Source organism: Taudactylus pleione, unplaced genomic scaffold, assembly GCF_031769625.1.
Source record: "Taudactylus pleione unplaced genomic scaffold, aTauple2 ptg000685l, whole genome shotgun sequence".
In the NCBI taxonomy this organism is placed as follows: Eukaryota; Metazoa; Chordata; class Amphibia; order Anura; family Myobatrachidae; genus Taudactylus; species Taudactylus pleione.
The window spans coordinates 5,451,009-5,472,291 of record NW_028285087.1 but is presented as its reverse complement, the minus strand read 5'-3'; the positions used below and the strand labels follow the sequence as shown (position 1 = coordinate 5,472,291).

General features: G+C 48.5%; 1 protein-coding gene across 1 annotated transcript in view; it reads left to right on the top strand.

Annotated features, from left to right (window-relative positions):
- Positions 1-21,283, top strand: part of P3H3 (prolyl 3-hydroxylase 3) — a 56,204-nt gene that overhangs the window by 16,584 nt on the left and 18,337 nt on the right. The window contains exons 7-14 of the mRNA XM_088456103.1: positions 803-855; positions 947-978; positions 5,443-5,567; positions 5,707-5,802; positions 15,712-15,859; positions 16,851-16,968; positions 19,810-19,885; positions 20,655-20,795. Coding sequence (XP_088312229.1) covers positions 803-855; positions 947-978; positions 5,443-5,567; positions 5,707-5,802; positions 15,712-15,859; positions 16,851-16,968; positions 19,810-19,885; positions 20,655-20,795 — 789 coding nt within the window. The remainder of the gene's footprint in view (positions 1-802; positions 856-946; positions 979-5,442; positions 5,568-5,706; positions 5,803-15,711; positions 15,860-16,850; positions 16,969-19,809; positions 19,886-20,654; positions 20,796-21,283) is intronic.

Sequence of the window (21,283 nt, the reverse complement as noted above, 5' to 3'; positions counted from 1 at the left end):
CCCCTCTTTCTCTGCAAGCTTATCTCCAGGGGTGCGTGCCCACTCCCCAGGACCATGTGCAGGTAACCTGCTCCACTTCACAATGCGCCTTGGAAGAGTCAAACGTCTTTTCTAAGTCCGACCTACTAACGCTTTATGACCACTTGCTTCATAAATGTAATCTTTTAAGTTTTTTTGCTTAGTATTATCCATTGTCTGCATTCTAGATAAAGGGGTCTATTTACTAAGTCTTGAACGGAGATAAAGTACCCACCAATCAGCTCCTAACTGTCATTTTTCAAACACAGCCTGAGACATGGCAGTTATGAGCTGATTGGTTGGGACTTTTATCTCCATTCACTTTATCTCCATCCAAGGCTTAGTAAATAGACCGCTATGTCTCTCACCATATCCTCTCTCACCACACTTCCACCCGTCCTCTTCTGTTAGTCGTTGACCACCGCCTCCTCTCCCCATTGATCACCACCTCTCCCTCCCACCTCCAAGACTTCTCCTGTGCTACCTTAAACCTATAGTATGCTCGCCCTCTTTCTCAGACTAGTGAAATGGACCCATCATATGCCGGGTCACCTCAGCCAGCCCCCCTGTAATGCTTACCGGTTCCAGCGCTGATTCTCCCTTGCTAGATTGTCCCCTCTTCATCATGGCAATCAAAGCCATTGGTGGGATGGGGGTCCATCTCAGGACATACCATTCTGCGTTTATTATATATATATATATATATATATATATATATATATATATATATATATATATATACAGCCCATCTATGCACCATGTAATTCTAGTTTTGTGTTTCCAGGATTTGTGGACACCAGAGGAAGTTATACCAGAGAGTATTAGGGAAAGAGTCAGGTCAGTTTATGTTACAGACCAGCAGCCATATTTACTGCTCCAAATATTGGGGTTTTCTGTGATATTAACTAGGATTTCCTTTCTCCTCTAGGACAGAGAGAGCATCTGCAGAGGAGAATGGGAGTGAGTATGAGTGTTCCTCTGGGGATTGCTCAAGAGCTTTGGCGGTGTGATCATGTGATGTGGAGTGTCTTGCACCTCATTGTTAGTGCAGAGCTTGGGCGGTGTAATCATGTGATGTGGAGTGTCTTGCACCTCATTGTTAGTGCAGAGCTTTGGTGGTGTGATCATGTGACGTGGAGTGTCTTGCACCTCAGTATAAGTGCGGAGCCTTGGTGGTGTGATCATGTGATGTGGATTGTCTTGCACCTCATTGTTAGTGCAGAGCTTTGGTGGTGTGATCATGTGATGTGGAGTGTCTTGCACCTCAGTATAAGTGCGGAGCTTTGGTGGTGTGATCATGTGATGTGGAGTGTCTTGCACCTCAGTATAAGTGCGGAGCCTTGGTGGTGTGATCATGTGATGTGGAGTGTCTTGCACCTCATTGTTAGTGCAGAGCTTGGGCGGTGTAATCATGTGATGTGGAGTGTCTTGCACCTCATTGTTAGTGCAGAGCTTGGGCGGTGTAATCATGTGATGTGGAGTGTCTTGCACCTCATTGTTAGTGCGGAGCTTTGGTGGTGTGATCATGTGATGTGGAGTCTCTTGAACCTCAGTATAAGTGCGGAGCCTTGGTGGTGTGGTCATGTGATGTGGAGTGTCTTGCACCTCAGTATAAGTGCCGAGCTTTGGTGGTGTACAATGTGATGTGCAGTGTCTTGCACCTCAGTATAAGTGCGGAGCCTTGGCGGTGTGCAATGTGATGTGGAATATCTTGCACCTCAGTATAAGTGCGGAGCCTTGGTGGTGTGATCATGTGATGTGGAGTGTCTTGCACCTCAGTATAAGTGCCGAGCTTTGGCGGTGTGATCATGTCATGTGGAGTGTCTTGCACCTCAGTATAAGTGCCGAGCCTTGGTGGTGTGATCATGTGATGTGGAGTCTCTTGCACCTCAGTATAAGTGCGGAGCTTTGGCGGTGTGATCATGTGATGTGGAGTGTCTTGCACCTCAGTATAAGTGCGGAGCTTTGGCGGTGTGATCATGTGATGTGGAGTGTCTTGCACCTCAGTATAAGTGCCGAGCCTTGGTGGTGTGATCATGTGATGTGGAGTCTCTTGCACCTCAGTATAAGTGCGGAGCTTTGGCGGTGTGATCATGTGATGTGGAGTGTCTTGCACCTCAGTATAAGTGCGGAGCTTTGGCGGTGTGATCATGTGATGTGGAGTGTCTTGCACCTCAGTATAAGTGCCGAGCTTTGGTGGTGTAATCATGTGATGTGGAGTGTCTTGCACCTCAGTATAAGTGCCGAGCTTTGGCGGTGTGATCATGTGATGTGGAGTCTCTTGAACCTCAGTATAAGTGCCGAGCCTTGGTGGTGTGGTCATGTGATGTGGAGTGTCTTGCACCTCAGTATAAGTGCGGAGCTTTGGTGGTGTGCAATGTGATGTGCAGTGTCTTGCACCTCAGTATAAGTGCGGAGCCTTGGTTGTGTGGTCATGTGATGTGGAGTATCTTACACCTCAGTATAAGTGCGGAGCCTTGGCGGTGTGCAATGTGATGTGGAGTATCTTGCACCTCAGTATAAGTGCGGAGCCTTGGTTGTGTGGTCATGTGATGTGGAGTATCTTACACCTCAGTATAAGTGCGGAGCCTTGGTGGTGTGCAGTGTGATGTGGAGTGTCTTGCACCTCAGTATAAGTGCGGAGCTTTGGCGGTGGGATCATGTGATGTGGAGTCTCTTGTACCTCAGTATAAGTGCAGAGCTTTGGCGGTGGGATCATGTGACGTGGAGTCTCTTGCACCTCAGTATAAGTGCGGAGCTTTGGTGGTGTGATCATGTGATGTGGAGTGTCTTGCACCTCATTGTTAGTGCAGAGCTTGGGCGGTGTGATCATGTGATGTGGAGTGTCTTGCACCTCAGTATAAGTGCGGAGCCTTGGTTGTGTGGTCATGTGATGTGGAGTGTCTTGCACCTCAGTATAAGTGCCGAGCTTTGGTGGTGTGATCATGTGATGTGGAGTGTCTTGCACCTCAGTATAAGTTCGGAGCTTTGGTGGTGTGATCATGTGATGTGGAGTGTCTTGCACCTCATTGTTAGTGCAGAGCTTGGGCGGTGTGATCATGTGATGTGGAGTGTCTTGCACCTCATTGTTAGTGCAGAGCTTGGGCGGTGTAATCATGTGATGTGCAGTGTCTTGCACCTCATTGTTAGTGCAGAGCTTTGGTGGTGTGATCATGTGATGTGGAGTCTCTTGCACCTCAGTATAAGTGCGGAGCCTTGGCGGTGTGATCATGTGATGTGGAGTGTCTTGCACCTCATTGTTAGTGCAGAGCTTGGGCGGTGTGATCATGTGATGTGGAGTGTCTTGCACCTCAGTATAAGTGCGGAGCTTTGGTGGTGTGATCATGTGATGTGGAGTGTCTTGCACCTCAGTATAAGTGCGGAGCTTTGGTGGTGTGATCATGTGATGTGGAGTGTCTTGCACCTCAGTATAAGTGCCGAGCTTTGGCGGTGTGATCATGTGATGTGGAGTGTCTTGCACCTCAGTATAAGTGCGGAGCTTTGGTGGTGTGATAATGTGATGTGGAGTGTCTTGCACCTCAGTATAAGTGCGGAGCTTTGGTGGTGTGATCATGTGATGTGGAGTCTCTTGAACCTCAGTATAAGTGCCGAGCTTTGGTGGTGTGATAATGTGATGTGGAATGTCTTGCACCTCAGTATAAGTGCGGAGCTTTGGTGGTGTGATAATGTGATGTGGAGTGTCTTGCACCTCAGTATAAGTGCGGAGCCTTGGTGGTGTGGTCATGTGATGTGGAGTCTCTTGCACCTCAGTATAAGTGCGGAGCTTTGGTGGTGTGATCATGTGATGTGGAGTGTCTTGCACCTCATTGTTAGTGCAGAGCTTGGGCGGTGTGATCATGTGATGTGGAGTGTCTTGCACCTCATTGTTAGTGCAGAGCTTGGGCGGTGTGATCATGTGATGTGGAGTGTCTTGCACCTCAGTATAAGTGCTGAGCTTTGGTGGTGTGATCATGTGATGTGGAGTCTCTTGAACCTCAGTATAAGTGCCGAGCTTTGGCGGTGTGATCATGTGATGTGGAGTGTCTTGCACCTCATTGTTAGTGCAGAGCTTGGGCGGTGTGATCATGTGATGTGGAGTGTCTTGCACCTCAGTATAAGTGCTGAGCTTTGGTGGTGTGATCATGTGATGTGGAGTCTCTTGAACCTCAGTATAAGTGCGGAGCCTTGGTGGTGTGGTCATGTGATGTGGAGTGTCTTGCACCTCAGTATAAGTGCCGAGCTTTGGTGGTGTACAATGTGATGTGCAGTGTCTTGCACCTCAGTATAAGTGCGGAGCCTTGGCGGTGTGCAATGTGATGTGGAATATCTTGCACCTCAGTATAAGTGCGGAGCCTTGGTGGTGTGATCATGTGATGTGGAGTGTCTTGCACCTCAGTATAAGTGCCGAGCTTTGGTGGTGTGATCATGTGATGTGGAGTCTCTTGAACCTCAGTATAAGTGCCGAGCCTTGGTGGTGTGGTCATGTGATGCGGAGTGTCTTGCACCTCAGTATAAGTGCCGAGCTTTGGTGGTGTGATCATGTGATGTGGAGTCTCTTGAACCTCAGTATAAGTGCCGAGCCTTGGTGGTGTGGTCATGTGATGTGGAGTGTCTTGCACCTCAGTATAAGTGCCGAGCTTTGGTGGTGTACAATGTGATGTGCAGTGTCTTGCACCTCAGTATAAGTGCGGAGCCTTGGCGGTGTGCAATGTGATGTGGAATATCTTGCACCTCAGTATAAGTGCGGAGCCTTGGTGGTGTGATCATGTGATGTGGAGTGTCTTGCACCTCAGTATAAGTGCCGAGCTTTGGCGGTGTGATCATGTCATGTGGAGTGTCTTGCACCTCAGTATAAGTGCCGAGCCTTGGTGGTGTGATCATGTGATGTGGAGTCTCTTGCACCTCAGTATAAGTGCGGAGCTTTGGCAGTGTGATCATGTGATGTGGAGTGTCTTGCACCTCAGTACAAGTGCGGAGCTTTGGCGGTGTGATCATGTGATGTGGAGTGTCTTGCACCTCAGTATAAGTGCCGAGCTTTGGTGGTGTAATCATGTGATGTGGAGTGTCTTGCACCTCAGTATAAGTGCCGAGCTTTGGCGGTGTGATCATGTGATGTGGAGTCTCTTGAACCTCAGTATAAGTGCCGAGCCTTGGTGGTGTGGTCATGTGATGTGGAGTGTCTTGCACCTCAGTATAAGTGCGGAGCTTTGGTGGTGTGCAATGTGATGTGCAGTGTCTTGCACCTCAGTATAAGTGCGGAGCCTTGGTTGTGTGGTCATGTGATGTGGAGTATCTTACACCTCAGTATAAGTGCGGAGCCTTGGCGGTGTGCAATGTGATGTGGAGTCTCTTGCACCTCAGTATAAGTGCCGAGCTTTGGCGGTGGGATCATGTGATTAATGTAGGTTCCTATCTGTCCTGCAGAGGAGCTTCCTTATGAGCAGGTAACAATCACTCTCACCCCGAGACAAATGAATGGGACGGCTAGAGCCACTCTGGATGGAGTCCTCAGCAAAGAGGAGTGTGATTCTCTGCTCGGCCTTGTACAGGTGAGTGGGGGAGAAGCCTCTTGTTGGAACTACAAAATGGAGTATGGGAGAGTGGAATGAGGGACAATGTGTGAAGTATGGACCAGTCTTCCAGTGTACGTCTGACACTGCCACACGTCTCTCCTTTTTGTGCACCCAGGAGGCTGAGGCATCTGAGGACGGGTTCAGGGGAAGGAAATCACCTCACACCCCTCGTGAGAGAATCCAAGGTCTGAGTGTTCTGCGAGCTCTGCAGGTAATCAGCTGCCTGGCCCCTGATATCCTGAGGGGACACAAGTGCTCTGTCATTACCTTCACATCCATGGCTTATTGTCCTGCGACATGTCAGCCCCACAACCCTCCATCTGGTAGATGAGGCGGCGCACAGAAGGCTTAATATACTGTATAGGAACCACAATGGCTGGTCTGAGAGTCTGAACCAGTCGCCGCCACGGCTGCGTCTTTTTGCGTAGCCACAGCGAGATAATATGCAAATGCTAGTTTCAGCCGTCCCCTTGTGTACTATCGTGCGCCGGACTGTGCGAGCCCTGAGACGCCCACTTTCAGCGCCCTGCATGCTGCAGCACCACCGGTGGTACTGAACAATCCACCATCGGTGCATCATCTCGTGCTCCATCGACACTTGCACCAGCCTATAGGAGGTGCAGTTTCTCCATCTAAACGTGGCCTGTGTCTGAGAACGCTGCCGCTTCCACTGACACTCCCATAACGTCCACGATTAGATATCTTTTTTTTCTACTTCAGGGTCCATAGGGGGTCCACAGGGTTGACCTTGGGGTATAGGTTGGGAACCAAATCCGGGCACCACGCAGTTAAAGCTTTTAGCTCCCAGGATGCACTTGGGTCCACTCTCCCTATAACCCCGCCCCCCAGCCAGAGGCACCTCAGTTTAAGTTGGTGCCCGGCCGGAGTCGGGTCACCGTTAGTGCAGTGGGGAGCTGATTAGCAGCCCCTAAGCTTAAAATTTATTTAAAAAAAAAAAAAAGAGTTTTATTATTTTTTACTACTCTTCAGAGCGGCAGCGGCAGACTGTCCAATGGACGTCTAAGCTGCCACTCCTACACCCCGCCGGCGCTGCGACGCCAGTACAGATCTGGGGATCGCAGCGGGACCCCAGAGTCTGTACTAGCCGGACTCTGGAGGAATCCCTAGGCTGCTGCCGGATCGACGGGGACAGGTAAGTCGCGTGGTCACCGTTTGCGGTGATCCACGTGTGTATGCACTGCAGCCTTATGCCTCCGGTCTCTGGGGACAGACCGGAGGCGCTAGCGGTGGCGGCGGGCTCCCCCTCCATGGAGGCATACCCCGCGTGTCCACTAGCCCACCAGGGATTATAGCGGCAGCGGGAGCCGGCATCCCGGGGGGTTAATTGCTAGCCAGGGGAGGAAGCCTTCCCTGTCTAGCGGCTCCTCCCCTCAGCTCAGCGCGCCCTTCAATACTACAGTCTGGCGTCGCTGAGCTGCTTCCTCCGCGGGCCACGCTTCTTCTGAGGTCTCCAGCGGCCATTATCTCTCGGTGGTGCTGCAGAGCTCCTAGGATGACAGTGAGCCCAGTCCCCCTGCGTACCTGGCCATTTTGGGTGAGTGTACACAGCGCTATAGCCTTCCCAGACTCTGAATCTGGGCAGTTGAATGTAGCGACATTGTGCAGTATATTATATGTCATGCAAATGTATGTATATATATTTTTCTGCATTGTATGTGACTTATGCTAGTGCTGACTGTCTGCTTTTCTCACCTGTCAGTGTATATCTATCCCTTTTCTTTATCTGCCCTAATACAGGTGTACCTGGGGTGGTTCTGAGACCTCACATATATATACTTGTTAATATTTGTGAGGTTTGTCACATACTGTTGCGTGCTGCACGTTGTTTAGATGGAACTGTGTGTTGCATACGCTGATAATGGGTCCCTGCAGCTAATCTTAGCGTCAGTCAGGACTGGTATGGCACTGCTTAATATTTCCGTCAAGATAGTCAAATATATCTGACCAGGAGATTGCGCACGATACTGCACCCATTATTGCTATCCTGCAAGTCATAGCCTGCAGGTAGTAGTGCGGAGGATTTGACTCAGAAAGGTTTTGTATGCGGCGCCATCTGGTGCCGGGCCCCTTGCACGACCCCTTTGGGCGGTTTATTTCTCAGGATCCTCTCCTTTGAGGATCGCCGGGCAGGCCCCATTGTCGTAACTCGCTTGTGGTTACTTCACCATACTGCCCTTTTCAACTCGGGGTATCTCGCAATTTCTTGCACTTTACCCCTGTGTCACAGACTATCGCTCCCTGCCGGGGTTTTTCACAGTACATGAATTACCTCCGGTACCGCATCGGTCTGTCATTCCCCTTGCAGGGATTACCACAACGGCCACCCTGGTGGATGTCGTTTTCTACGAAATACTAAATGGCGTGATATACGCCCTGTGGTTACTTCCCAGTGGCTCTGCCGTGAAATGGATGGTGTATTCGGCTCTTTCCCCCTCACATGGGGGGAGCCGATTTCAAGTATTATTATTCCTGCTTTGGGGCTGGTAGCCAGGTTCATTCTTGATATAGAGAATGTCGATCCTGCACCTGGATCATACATTCCTCGTTTCTGACCAGCGGGTGGATCTCATGGCGGGAGTCTGGCTGTCGCCAGATATGAGGGGTCACAAAGGCCTCCTGTTTCCCATTCCCTAAGGGTCCTCACAAGTAATAGAAATCTCCTTCTGGGGTGGATTTGTATGTTAATCGTCGGGTTACAGGCATTAATATGCCTCCCATCCCGGCCTGGACGGATTTTACGGATCCGTAGGTGGTAACTTTACCTGAAATCAATGTACTCGTTTTCAGGGCCTGTTGCCCGTCCTACCATGGCCATCGCATGGTTGGTTAATACTGTTGCATACTGGGCTGATGCATTTGTAATGTTTTTCCCCTTCAACACGTCTGGGATTCAAATGTCTTTTGCCGCTCACATAAAATACGCAGTTGTCATATGTGGGATTACCTACATTGGATGCCGGTCTTCTAACTTTCAGGGTTTCGGCTGCGTCTGTATCCGCCGCAATACCCTATGGCTACGTTATGGGAAAGCAGAGGTTCAGTCTCCTACCATGGGGAAGATCTTGTTTGGTCCAGCCTTGACAAGATTGTTGCATCATTGGCAGTATCACTAATGGAGAGATGCCGTCTTTAGCTACTCCCACTACATTCGGACTAACTCTGTTAAGTCTTTTTGTCCTCAGGGTCAGCCTAAAGGCCTGTTTTTTCCTAGGCTGTTGGCCTCCACGGGGGCCACCATATCTAGTACCGAGCTGTCCTGGACTTCTGGACGGCCCTGCTTCTACGCCGGAGGATAAACCTTCAGCCTGACGGGGCAGGTCTACATCTGGGGGATTCCAGAGTGAGATACTGATTCTCAACAGCCTCTCATTGCTCAGGCGGCCTCCTCACAGGCGTTGTTACACGGGCCCTTCTTCCGATCAGGGCCTTACAAACCCAGAAAGCTATACAGCCTTTGCGGTAAGCAGAGCTATTTCGGCCAGCCTCACTATCTCAGCGAGGGACTGGTTGTTCTACTTTCTTTCTGGGGCAGTGGCCGACTGGTCCTCATTTGCCTATCCTCTGTCTCAAATCCCTGAATCGGATACTAAGGGTGCTTGGACTCAGGAGGAGTCCACCATGCTCCATCATCCGATGTTTGGAAGCTGGGGACTTTATGGTATATCTGAGTATACAGGATACGTACCTACGGGTACATACAGAGCCCTCTCATCAGCAGGGGTTCAGGTTTGCTGTGCCACAGCAAAACTTGCAAGTTTCGGGCTCTGCCTTTTGGGACTGTCCTTAACTCCACCGGGGTTTACCAGCTTTACGGATTTTCTGACGGTTCACCTGTTCAGTGTATCCGAATGCTCCTTTCTCTGGACGCCCTCCTGCTTTTAGCAGGATCACCGAGGTACTTTACCACCGGGTCAGGATAACCGTGGCTTTTTCTCGGCACAGATAATTAGTCACCGGAGAAAAAGTCCTCCCTGCATCCCTCACAGAGTATTCTTCATCTGAGAGCACTGCTGGATTCTCAGGAATTTGAGAATTTTTCTGGCGTAAGACAAGCTCTCTGCTCTTCAGCTTGTAGTGTGCGGATGTTTACGCGGTCGACATATGTCATTACTCTTGGTGATGCGCGGTCTCCCAGAGTGTCTACCTTTTGGGAGGGGGGAATGTGATCAGTTCCATTCCAGGCCTTGCCATAATTGACTCTTCTTCAGATGGATCGAGTTTTTTTTCCATCAGATCGCTGTTCGGACAATGATGCTCTCTCCGGAGGCGAGTCGGTCTCTGTCCGGGTGGCTATGGCCATCTCGTCCAGGGTATTCTTTGCTGCAGACAGTGTCTGGTCCGCATTCATTTCGGGGTAGCTGGACGTCTGTCGCTTCCGCCCTGCCACTTGTTGGAACTTTCGGCTGTCTTGGGCCTTCACTCTGGCCTAACCCTTATGTCACGGTAAACCTGCATAGGTTCAGTCCAACAGTGTCACAACAGTGGCTTCCAACTAGGCAACACTGGTAATTCGGTGGCAATGACAGGAATGTCATACATTCTGACATAGTCCAAGGGTCTTCTCCTGGCCAACTCTGCAGTGTTCATTCCGGGAGCTCTCCATTGGGAAGCGGGCTTCCTCAGCCGTCACGATGTGCATCCTGGGGACTAGTCTCTTCTCCAAGAGAGGTTTCAACTCCTGGTGAGCAGAGGGGGCCTCCCTGAGGTGATTGGTCCTCATGGCCTTCTGACTCTATCACACACTACCGGTGTTACAGTCCAGCTCTAGGAGTACTGAAGCTACCTTCAGTGACTCTGTCAGTGAAGTGGTCCTTCCACTTTGTGTACCTGTGTCCTCCGGTCTCCCTTCTTCCTCGAGGTCTTCGGAAGTTTAATTCGAGACGGAGGGGCTTTCCTTCTGGGGGCTCCAGTTCATCCCAGACGTCACTGGTACTAGGATTTTCGGAGTCTCCTCATCGATGCTCCGTTCCTACTGCTTCACTATCTGGACCTGTTGTCTCAGGGTCCTTGTTTTTCCCTGGACCTGGATCGTTTGTCTATGACTGCGCCCCTGCTGTGGTCCTAGGGCTTCCCTGGCTCTGTCTTCATTGAGATGTTTAGAGCAGACAGGCCAGACTTTGCTGGGTTCTGCCACAGACTGTGGCATACGTAATTCTTACGGTATCGTACCTGTCGATATGATCTTCCGGTGTCCAGGATTTCCAGATATTCTGGCATTCCTGCCGGCTGCCTTGGGTTTCATCCTCGGCCTGGCCTTCCTGACAGTGCGGATCTCTACACTGTCGGTATGGTTAAGATATGGAATTGCTCCACTCTGGTATCCAGTTCATCCTTTGGTGTGTTTTCTGGCTTATGCCTCCATTTGTCCTCCCTAGGGACTCCTTGGGAGTTAGTAGTGGTTCTTCGTTCCCTCCGGGGACAGTCGATGGAACCACTGGTTGTGATAGCCATTACATGGTCTATTGCTTAGGCTCTCTCTCTTTCTCTCAGGGTGTTTATATTGACCAGGAGAGTGTCTGACTTGGGAGCGTTCTCATGTGGCTCCCTCTTTTGGAGGGCATCATGTCAGGGTGTGAGTTGCTCTCGCCCTGTGTTTCTTCTTAATGTGGTTTTTAGGTTCCATATTATTCTGGAACTTATGGTACAGCCATTCAGCCCCCAGTCCTCTCGGCTTGTGTGGCCTCATTGACTGTGGTCCGGCCTCTTTGGATTTATGTGATCCGTTCAAGCTCCTTACGGAAATCGGGCTCCTTATTGGTGGTCTGAGATTTCTAGTTTTCACAGGAAAGGATGGCCGGCCTATAACTAAATGTTGGCTGGATGGTCTCATATGTCTTCCTCAGGGGCTTACCCAGGGGTAGGCCTTTCTGTTGTTGATGCTTGTTTTTTTCTCGGGCCATGTAACCCTTGTGGGCGGCTCGTTGTGGCGCCTCGGCTGTTTTGCCTTACTAGGTGTCCACGTGGTCTTCTGTCCATACCTTTTTAAGGTTCTAGGCATTGGTTTCCTTTGCCTCTCAGGATGCTTCCTTTTTGGCGATGGATTTTCCTCTCAGCACAGGAGCGTCCCCACCCTTGGTTGAACTGCTTTGGGACATCCCCAAGGTCAACCCTGTGGACCCCCTATGGACCCTGAAGTAGAAAACAAGAGCTATGGTAAGAACTTACCTTTGTTATCTCTGTTTCTACGAAGTCCATAGGGTCCACAGGGCGCCCGCCCTGACGCACCTGGCTTCATATGGGCTGTGTTACTGGTCACCGGTTTCCCGTCTCCTTTTTCTGTGAGTATGGTTCTAGAGTGTTCCAGTTTTCTCTCTCTTTTTCTCTCCTCCTCCGGCCTTTGGCTACTTACAAACTGAGGTGCCTCTGGCTGGGGGGCGGGGTTATAGGGAGAGTGGACCCAAGTGCATCCTGGGAGCTAAAAGCTTTAACTGCGTGGTGCCCGGATTTGGTTCCCAACCTATACCCCAAGGTCAACCCTGTGGACCCTATGGACTTCGTAGAAACAGAGATAACAAAGGTAAGTTCTTACCATATCTCTTGTTTTTTGCCGTTCGCTTCAGGCTACCTCCCGGTTTTCCCTCACCATTTCTAATGCCAGCCGTCCCGTACACAACAGCGCATTTGTTTGCGTACACACAGGGTAACGCACGCGCCTTAGGGGTTTTCATAATATTTATCACAGTAGCAAATAATCGCTCACCTTCGTGAGCTTCGGCATTGCCTGCATTAGCGGTCACCTCTGTATAAGGCTCTAATGCATATATCGGACTTCACCATAGATTCCCGTCACCTACATGGGTTGCAGCCTTGCGCCTTCGTAGGGTTGTCCATTCACCATCGATGGTCTGATCCTGATGGTGAGTGGTTTCGCCATTGATGGTCACCAACCACCGATGGTATAATATCGATGGCTGAGCCTGATGGTGAATCACAAATGCGTTTTGCGCATGCGCCAACTGCACATTGCAAAACGCAAACCATCGGTTGCTTCTGTCCAATGCCATCAATGGTCAACACTACGCCTTTGTATAATCAATGACACCTTCTTTGGTGACTTGTAATATCCGATGAGAGCACTAGGGAGCGCTGCTGAGTAACATTTACGGACATGTATGAACCTCTCTTCCTGGCCTCATATAAATACACCGTGGACTGTACTGTTATATTGGCCTGTGGCGGCAGCGTGTGGCTTGTAAGTTTTTATTTATCTGACATTTTATCACGGGGCATGCTGGGGCTTGTAGTTCCATGTCAAAGTTGCCTCCCTCTTGCTTGTAATCCAGGTTGTGATATTTGTTATAGCAAAGTGCTTCCGGCATAATATCTTTGAAGAAATGGTTTATAAAATGTTTTGTACATTGATACTAAGAGGTATATTTACTAAAGTGCGGGATTTTAAAAGTGGAGCTGTTGCCCATAGCAACCAATCAGATTCTAGCTATTATCCTCTAGAAGGTGCTAGATAAATAATAAGTAGAATCTGATTGGTTGCTATGGGCAATATCTCCACTTCTAAAAACCCCGCACTTTAGTAAATATACCCCTAAGTGTCTCAATTACAGTTGTTATTAGTCTTATACAGTACCAAAATATTATGCAGCGCTGCACATTAAGGGGATAATGGTACAAATAAACGACATACAGTGGGCTGGATGCATCAATGTGAGAAATGCGGTCAATACTATGGCTTCTATTCGCACCCCCCACTGGGAAGGATCCAATCGGATCCCTCCCAGCACCCCCCCCCCCCCCCCCCCATTGCGCACGTCCTTCTGCACATGTACAGAATAATACCAGAGGGGCTACTGGGTCATAGACTCAGAAATCCCTCACTTGCAAAGGACAGGTCACACCGAGAGAGCGGTCCTTTGCGTTTGGTGTTCATGCATATTGGCATTATTCACGCTGGCATGCATGCGAAGGGTGGCGGGATGCTTGGCATGCAAATTGTGATGCATCATGCATTCCGCCCAGTGACAGGAGACAAAGGGGTAAATCTACTAAAGTGAGAGTTTTTAGAAGTGGAGATGTTGCCTGTAGCAACCAATCAGATGTTACCTAACATTTATCTAGCACCTTCCAGAAGATAATAGCTATAATCTGATTGGTTGCTATAGGCAACATCTCCACTTCTAAAAACTCTCACTTTAGTAAATATACCCCAAAGGTACGGCTGGTCCTGACCAAATGAGCTTACAATCCACTAAGTGCGGGGAATAACTGATACATAGAGATATACAGGGGTATTCAATTTGGAGCGAAAAGTCAGTTTTTGCGATAATTTCGCACCGATGACGTCATTTTCGCAGGTTTTAGTTTTACACCGTATTCAATTTCAAAGACTTTTCGCAGGTTCGAAAAGTCTTTGAAGAAAAACGGGGATAACTTTTCACCACTGAATAGATGGCGAAAAAAAGTGCAGAATTGGGGTTTAGGGGTGCAGGCTTAAAAAAATTAGCCTGCACCCCTGGGAATGTCATTTTAGAAATAACTGTGTCAAAAAAAGTTTTTAAAAAAAAATAGGGACACCCCAAAAAATTAATTTAAAAATTGGGGTGAAAAAAAAAAATGGGAAAAAATTGTTTAAAACTAGGGAAATAGGTTCAGGGCTATTCTGTAAGTATGTGGCAGGTGTTTTCTAGAATAGATTATTAGCGGCAGGTGTTTTCTAGAATAAATTATTACCGGCAGGTGCACAATTGCAGAATTTTTAAAAACTTACTTTAGGGACATCAAAATATGCTAGTACCCATTTTCATGTACCCCAAATTTGATGGGACCACTTAAAAAAACGAAAAAACTAACCTAAGTGCTCTTCTGCAACACTTCTTCAATGTCGGGAAAAAAAACACCTGCAGCCGCTATTTAAATCCCCGACTTTCATTTGTAGGCTAAAACGGGGGTACCCATAGTGATCCCCCATGTTTTTACAACTTTAGGGGGGTCCTACAATTTTTTCCAGGTAAATTTAGTTTTTTTACGCAAATCCCACTTCGCAGGTTCCCGTTTTCGGAGGTTTTATATTGAATACGGGGATAAAGCAGGCGCACGCCCAATACTTTATCCCAGGAAAATCTCCGATGTGGAGCGAAAAGTCCAGCACAGACTTTTCGCTCCCATATTGAATACCCCTCATAGAGTTGAACTTATGTCAGTTGTTTTGTTTGCGTAAAACACTCATCTCTGTACTGTACAGGCGCACCAGCAATACATACCGTATGTATAAGTCTGTAAGTAGACTGGTTAAATTGCGTTCCTTTATGCCCGGAGAGGCAGGGAGGTGCGGGCAAATTATAAGCAAAATCCGGGAAGGATGTGTACAAATAAGTGCTGCACATTTACACATGGAGAGAGCCGCATGATTTTTATGGGACGTATCCCTTGCGAGTACAGCTGGGCAGGTGGTGAGTTGCGCAGTGATAACGACAGTCAGCAACACTGATTAGCTGCCTCTGATTGGCTGATCATCGCTCCTGGACTGATATAGTACTTAAGTTATTAGAGTCTCGGTTACATTATATGAAATTGCGGCCGTCTATTCACATTATCTGATTAGCGTTTCCATTTGGACTACTGCAGGAAAGAAAAGACCTATTTGATTTTTAAACGGGAAAACAACAGCTGTGGGGTTATCTGTTTGTTTTTCATTACATTGTATATTGAAAATATGACTTTAACATTTATTAATGACAATGCAGACACTGGGCCTGATTCAGAGCGAGCGCTCTGTCAGAGCGTCCGGCACTGAATCAGGGCCACTGTTCTCTCTTTCATTTTGTGACATTTCATCAATGTGAATTTAGCATTTACAAAGTCACATCTGTACACACACTTATATGCCTGGCGTCCCTCTGGCACAAATGCTGTTTTTGAGATGCGACCAATGCAACATATACATTTTTTTCCAATGTGTATCTTATCCTATATATATGTTCAGTGCGCAAATGCGTCCAACACTAAATGAGCCCCTACGTGTGTATAAAGGTCCTGGATATGCTGCATTCTGTTGATGGTTTTGTGTCAGACAGAGCCTCGGTTCTGTAGCAAATGGGCTGGAATAACAATGTGCTTATATATGTCTTCTCGTGACTGTGTGCAGATGGCCTCATCAGAAACATTGGACCTCAGCCGCACGCACTTTTATTACCATGCCACCGAGCGCGCTCGGGTTCTGACGCAATCCTATTTTGACACAAAGACTCTGTATTTCTCCTACGCCCAGCTGGTGTGCCGGTCGGCCATTGACGGTAACAGCAGCTCCTGTGTGTGTGTGAGGAGAGTGTCTGTCGCCCCCTACACATGTACTAAGGTTTCATTTCACTCACCCAATGGGAGTTATGTGATATCAGACCACATTGCATTACTTCTTATGTAAAGTCTGCCTCCCCCCTTTTTCTCTCTTTCCCCTCTACCACTCCCTATCTTCCCCCTATCCCACTCCCTCTATTTGCCACATTTATCCCTTTATCCCCCTCCCCTCTCTCTCTGAACCCCTGCTCTCCCCCTCTCCCACGTCCTCTCACTCCCCTCTTCCTCTCCTATTCCCTCCCTCCAATTCTCTCATTCTCTCCTATTCCCTCCCTCTCCCACTTCCTTTCCCCCTATCCCCCTCTCTCTCACCTCTCCCTCTCTCCTATGCCCTCTCTCCCCCTCTCCCCCTTCCTTTCCCCCTATCCCCCTCTCTCTCACCTCTCCCTCTCTCCTATGCCCTCTCTCCCCCTCTCCCACTTCCTTTCCCCCTATCCCCCTCTCTCCCCTCTACCTCTCCCTCTCTCCTATGCCCTCTCTCCCCCTCTCCTACTTACTTTCTCTCCCCTCTTCCACTTTTTATCTCTCTCCCCTCTTCCACTCCTTCTCCTCTGTCTTCTATCTCCCTTTCCCTTTCTCTTTACACTTCCTCTTCCACTTCCTGTTTCCCCTCTCCCCCACCCCCACCCCCATCTCTCTCTTCCTTCCTCTCTTCTCTCTCTCCCCCATTCCCACTTCCGCTTTTCTCTATCCCCTCTATCTCTCCCACCCTCTCTCTGTGTGTTATTCTCCCCCCTCTCTCTCCCTCTCCCGTACAGATACCTGGTACCCCTCACTAGGACACACACCTGTGTGAATCTTGCCATTGACCCTGGATGTATACACTGTTTTTTTTGTTATTGGATAAAAGTTTTAGTTGATTCCCATATTTGGGCAACTTCTATCTTTTCCTCATATCTCTGTCTATCTTTCTGTCACTGTGTATATCAGGGGAACAGGAGGGACGTACAGATCTCAGTCACCCTGTACATGCAGATAATTGTGTCTTGGACCCAGAAGAAAAGCAGTGCTGGCGAGAGCCCCCTGCATACATGCACAGAGACTACAGGTAATAGATGGCTCTCATAGGCAGAGAACATGGTGAGGGAATGGCTGAGGTGAATTACAGTCCCAGGTAAAGGAATGGCTGAGGTGGATTACAGTCTCTGGTGAGGGAATGGCTGAGGTGGATTACAGTCTCAGGTGAGGGAATGGCTGAGGTGGATTACAGTCTCAGGGGAGGGAGTGGCTGAGGTGGATTACAGTCTTTGGTGAGGGAATGGCTGAGGTGTACTACAGTCTCAGGTAAGGGGGTGGCTGAGGTGGATTACAGTCTCTGGTGAGGGAAGGGCTGAGGTGGATTACAGTCTCAGGTGAGGGAATGGCTGAGGTGGTTTACAGTCTCTGGTGAGGGAAGAGCTGAGGTGGTTTACAGCCTCAGGTGAGGGAATGGTTTAGGTTGCTTACAGTCTCATGTGAGGGAATGGCTGAGGTGGATTACAGTCTCAGGTGAGGGAATGGCTGAAGTGTATTACAGTCTCAGGTGAGGGAATGGCTGAGGTGGATTACAGTCTCAGGTTAGGGAATGGCTGAGGTGGATTACAGTCTCAGGTGAGGGAATGGATTAGGTGGATTACAGCCTCAGGTGAGGGAATGGTTTAGGTTGATTACAGTCTCAGGTTAGGGAATGGCTGAGGTGGTTTACAGTCTCAGGTGAGGGAATGGGTGAGGTGGATTACAGTCTCAGGTGAGGGAATGGCTGAGGTGGATTACAGTCTCAGGTTAGGGAATGGCTGAGGTGTATTACAGTCTCAGGTGAGGGATTGGCTGAGGTGGATTACAGTCTCAGGTTAGGGAATGGCTGAGGTGGATTACAGTCTCAGGTGAGGGAATGGATGAGGTGGATTACAGTCTCAGGTGAGGGAATGGCTGAGGTAGATTACAGTCTCTGGTGAGGGAATGGCTGAGGGGGATTACAGCCTCAGGTGAGGGAATGGTTTAGGTTGATTACAGTCTCAGGTTAGGGAATGGCTGAGGTGTATTACAGTCTCAGGTGAGGGAATGGGTGAGGTGGATTACAGTCTCAGGTGAGGGAATAGCTGAGGTGGATTACAGTCTCAGGTTAGGGAATGGCTGAGGTGGATTACAGTCTCAGGTTAGGGAATGTCTCAGGTGAGGGAATGGCTGAGGTGAATTACAGTCCCAGGTAAAGGAATGGCTGAGGTGGATTACAGTCTCTGGTGAGGGAATGGCTGAGGTGGATTACAGTCTCAGGTGAGGGAATGGCTGAGGTGGATTACAGTCTCAGGGGAGGGAATGGCTGAGGTGGATTACAGTCTTTGGTGAGGGAATGGCTGAGGTGTACTACAGTCTCAGGTAAGGGGGTGGCTGAGGTGGATTACAGTCTCTGGTGAGGGAAGGGCTGAGGTGGATTACAGTCTCAGGTGAGCGAATGGCTGAGGTGGTTTACAGTCTCTGGTGAGGGAAGAGCTGAGGTGGTTTACAGCCTCAGGTGAGGGAATGGTTTAGGTTGCTTACAGTCTCATGTGAGGGAATGGCTGAGGTGGATTACAGTCTCAGGTGAGGGAATGGCTGAAGTGTATTACAGTCTCAGGTGAGGGAATGGCTGAGGTGGATTACAGTCTCAGGTGAGGGAATGGCTGAGGTGGATTACAGTCTCAGGTGAGGGAATGGATTAGGTGGATTACAGCCTCAGGTGAGGGAATGGTTTAGGTTGATTACAGTCTCAGGTTAGGGAATGGCTGAGGTGGTTTACAGTCTCAGGTGAGGGAATGGGTGAGGTGGATTACAGTCTCAGGTGAGGGAATGGCTGAGGTGGATTACAGTCTCAGGTTAGGGAATGGCTGAGGTGTATTACAGTCTCAGGTGAGGGATTGGCTGAGGTGGATTACAGTCTCAGGTTAGGGAATGGCTGAGGTGGATTACAGTCTCAGGTGAGGGAATGGATGAGGTGGATTACAGTCTCAGGTGAGGGAATGGCTGAGGTAGATTACAGTCTCTGGTGAGGGAATGGCTGAGGCGGATTACAGCCTCAGGTGAGGGAATGGTTTAGGTTGATTACAGTCTCAGGTTAGGGAATGGCTGAGGTGTATTACAGTCTCAGGTGAGGGAATGGGTGAGGTGGATTACAGTCTCAGGTGAGGGAATAGCTGAGGTGGATTACAGTCTCAGGTTAGGGAATGGCTGAGGTGGATTACAGTCTCAGGTTAGGGAATGTCTCAGGTGAGGGAATGGCTGAGGTGGATTACAGTCTCAGGTTAGGGAATGGCTGAGGTGGATTATAGCCTCAGGTGAGGGAATGGCTGAGGTGGATTATAGCCTCAGGTTAGGGAATGGCTGAGGTGTATTACAGTCTCAGGGGAGGGAATGGTTGAGGTGGATTATAGCCTCAGGTGAGGGAATGGTTGAGGTGGAATATAGCCTCAGGTTAGGGAATGGCTGAGGTGGATTATAGCCTCAGGTTAGGGAATGGCTGAGGTGGATTACAATCTCAGGTGAGGGTATAACTGAGGTAAATTACTGTCTCCGATGAGGGAATTTTTCTTTTTATATAGCTGATTGAGAGAATGCCAAGAGTGTGCAAAACTGTCATCAAAGCTAAAGGGGGCTACTTTGAGGAATCTAAAATATAAAACATATTTTGATTTGTTTAACACTTTTTTTTGTTTACAACATAATTCCATATGTGTTCTTTCATAGTTTTGATGTCTTCAGTATTAATCTACTATGTTGAAAATAATTTAAATAAACAAAAACCATTGAATGAGAAGGTGTGTCCAAACTTTTGACTGGTACTGTATCTGTATGTATATATATATATATATATATATATATATATATATCTGTGATTTATTATTATTAATATATCTGTGACCTATACTATTCATAGCGGTTTCCTTTACCTGAATGATGACTTCCAAGGAGGAGATCTCTTCTTCACAGAATTGGATGGCGCGACTGTCACGGTGAGTTAGTGACGATCCACACTGACTGACCCTGGAATGCCCACCTTCTCCTCCCAGCTCCTGGTGACATGACACTGCTGGGTTACTTCCAGCAGAGCCCTTTAGTGGTATGAAAACAGCCGCACACTTCTCAGCACTGTATGGGGAGAACCCAGCAGGGTCATCCGTCCTCTGTGCTATAGTTACTGCCAGTCAGATATGAATGGCAGACTGTTACTTCCACTCACGTGTATTCCTTACATGCCTGCATAAATCAGGGAATGGGATGCGGAGCTCTAATTAATAAACTATCATTGTATTTTTTTGTTTGACTTGACCTTTAACCTGCTCATGCCATTTAGGGAGGGGCGTAGGTAAATTTGTCTCAGGAAAATTACAGGTGTACTGCCAATAAATAAACTAATTATTATTTAACATAACTTTGTACCAGTTCTATTCTACCAGAGTTATTACACTTCTCATGTAGACTACAATTAAATACTTATAATGCAAGTCTAACTGCGCAGGGCCGCGGAAAGCACCTGAGGGGCAATTATGAAGGAAAGTGTGGAATTATGCTGATTTATATTTGCCTTAATACAACGCCCCCTTTTGGTTTCCAGGTAGATTACTGATTCCCTGGTATAAAATAGGAATTGACACTGGAGGACTAGTGCTTGAACATTACAGTGAAGAACTATTGATCTGTATGCATAAAATGGCGCCATTTCCCCTGTAACTCACTTGTCATTGTTATCTCTTATTTTAATGTTATTTCCTACATGGGCAGGCAGAGGTCCGGCCCCGCTGCGGCCGCCTGGTCCTGTTCAGCTCCGGCGGTGAGAATGCCCATGGCGTACGGGCGGTCACGGAGGGTAAACGTTGCGCTATAGCGCTGTGGTTCACCGGAGCAGCGGAACATGCAGAGCAGGTAACACTGCCAATAAGTACATGATAACAAAGCCAAACTTGTATCGCTACATTGTATATTCTTGTGAAACTTGTTCTCCTCATATTTTGGGTAGTCATTTGCCCCCAGGGTTGTTTATCTTTTCCTCGAGTCCTGGGATTTTCTCTTTGTTATGTCTCATACCGGGAAATACCTCGCTCACCCAAACATGCAAATTTCTGTGTATAAAACGCACGGTACTGACATTCATGTGCAGGAGCCGGGCAGCCGACTGGAGCTGGAGGTCTGGGCTATGGGGCCTGATTCAGCTTAGCAAGTAGCTCTGAACCTGGACAAACCATGTTGCAATGCAAGGTCTGCAAATACAGGCATTATTTTTGGCATGTAGGGTAAATTCTGGCTGGTTTTGCATGCAGCCCACAGATGCTGGACAGATTTATTTTTACACTACAATTAGGATTTCAGGACCTGATTCAGACCCGGACGCTATTTGCGGACGCTCGTTCTTA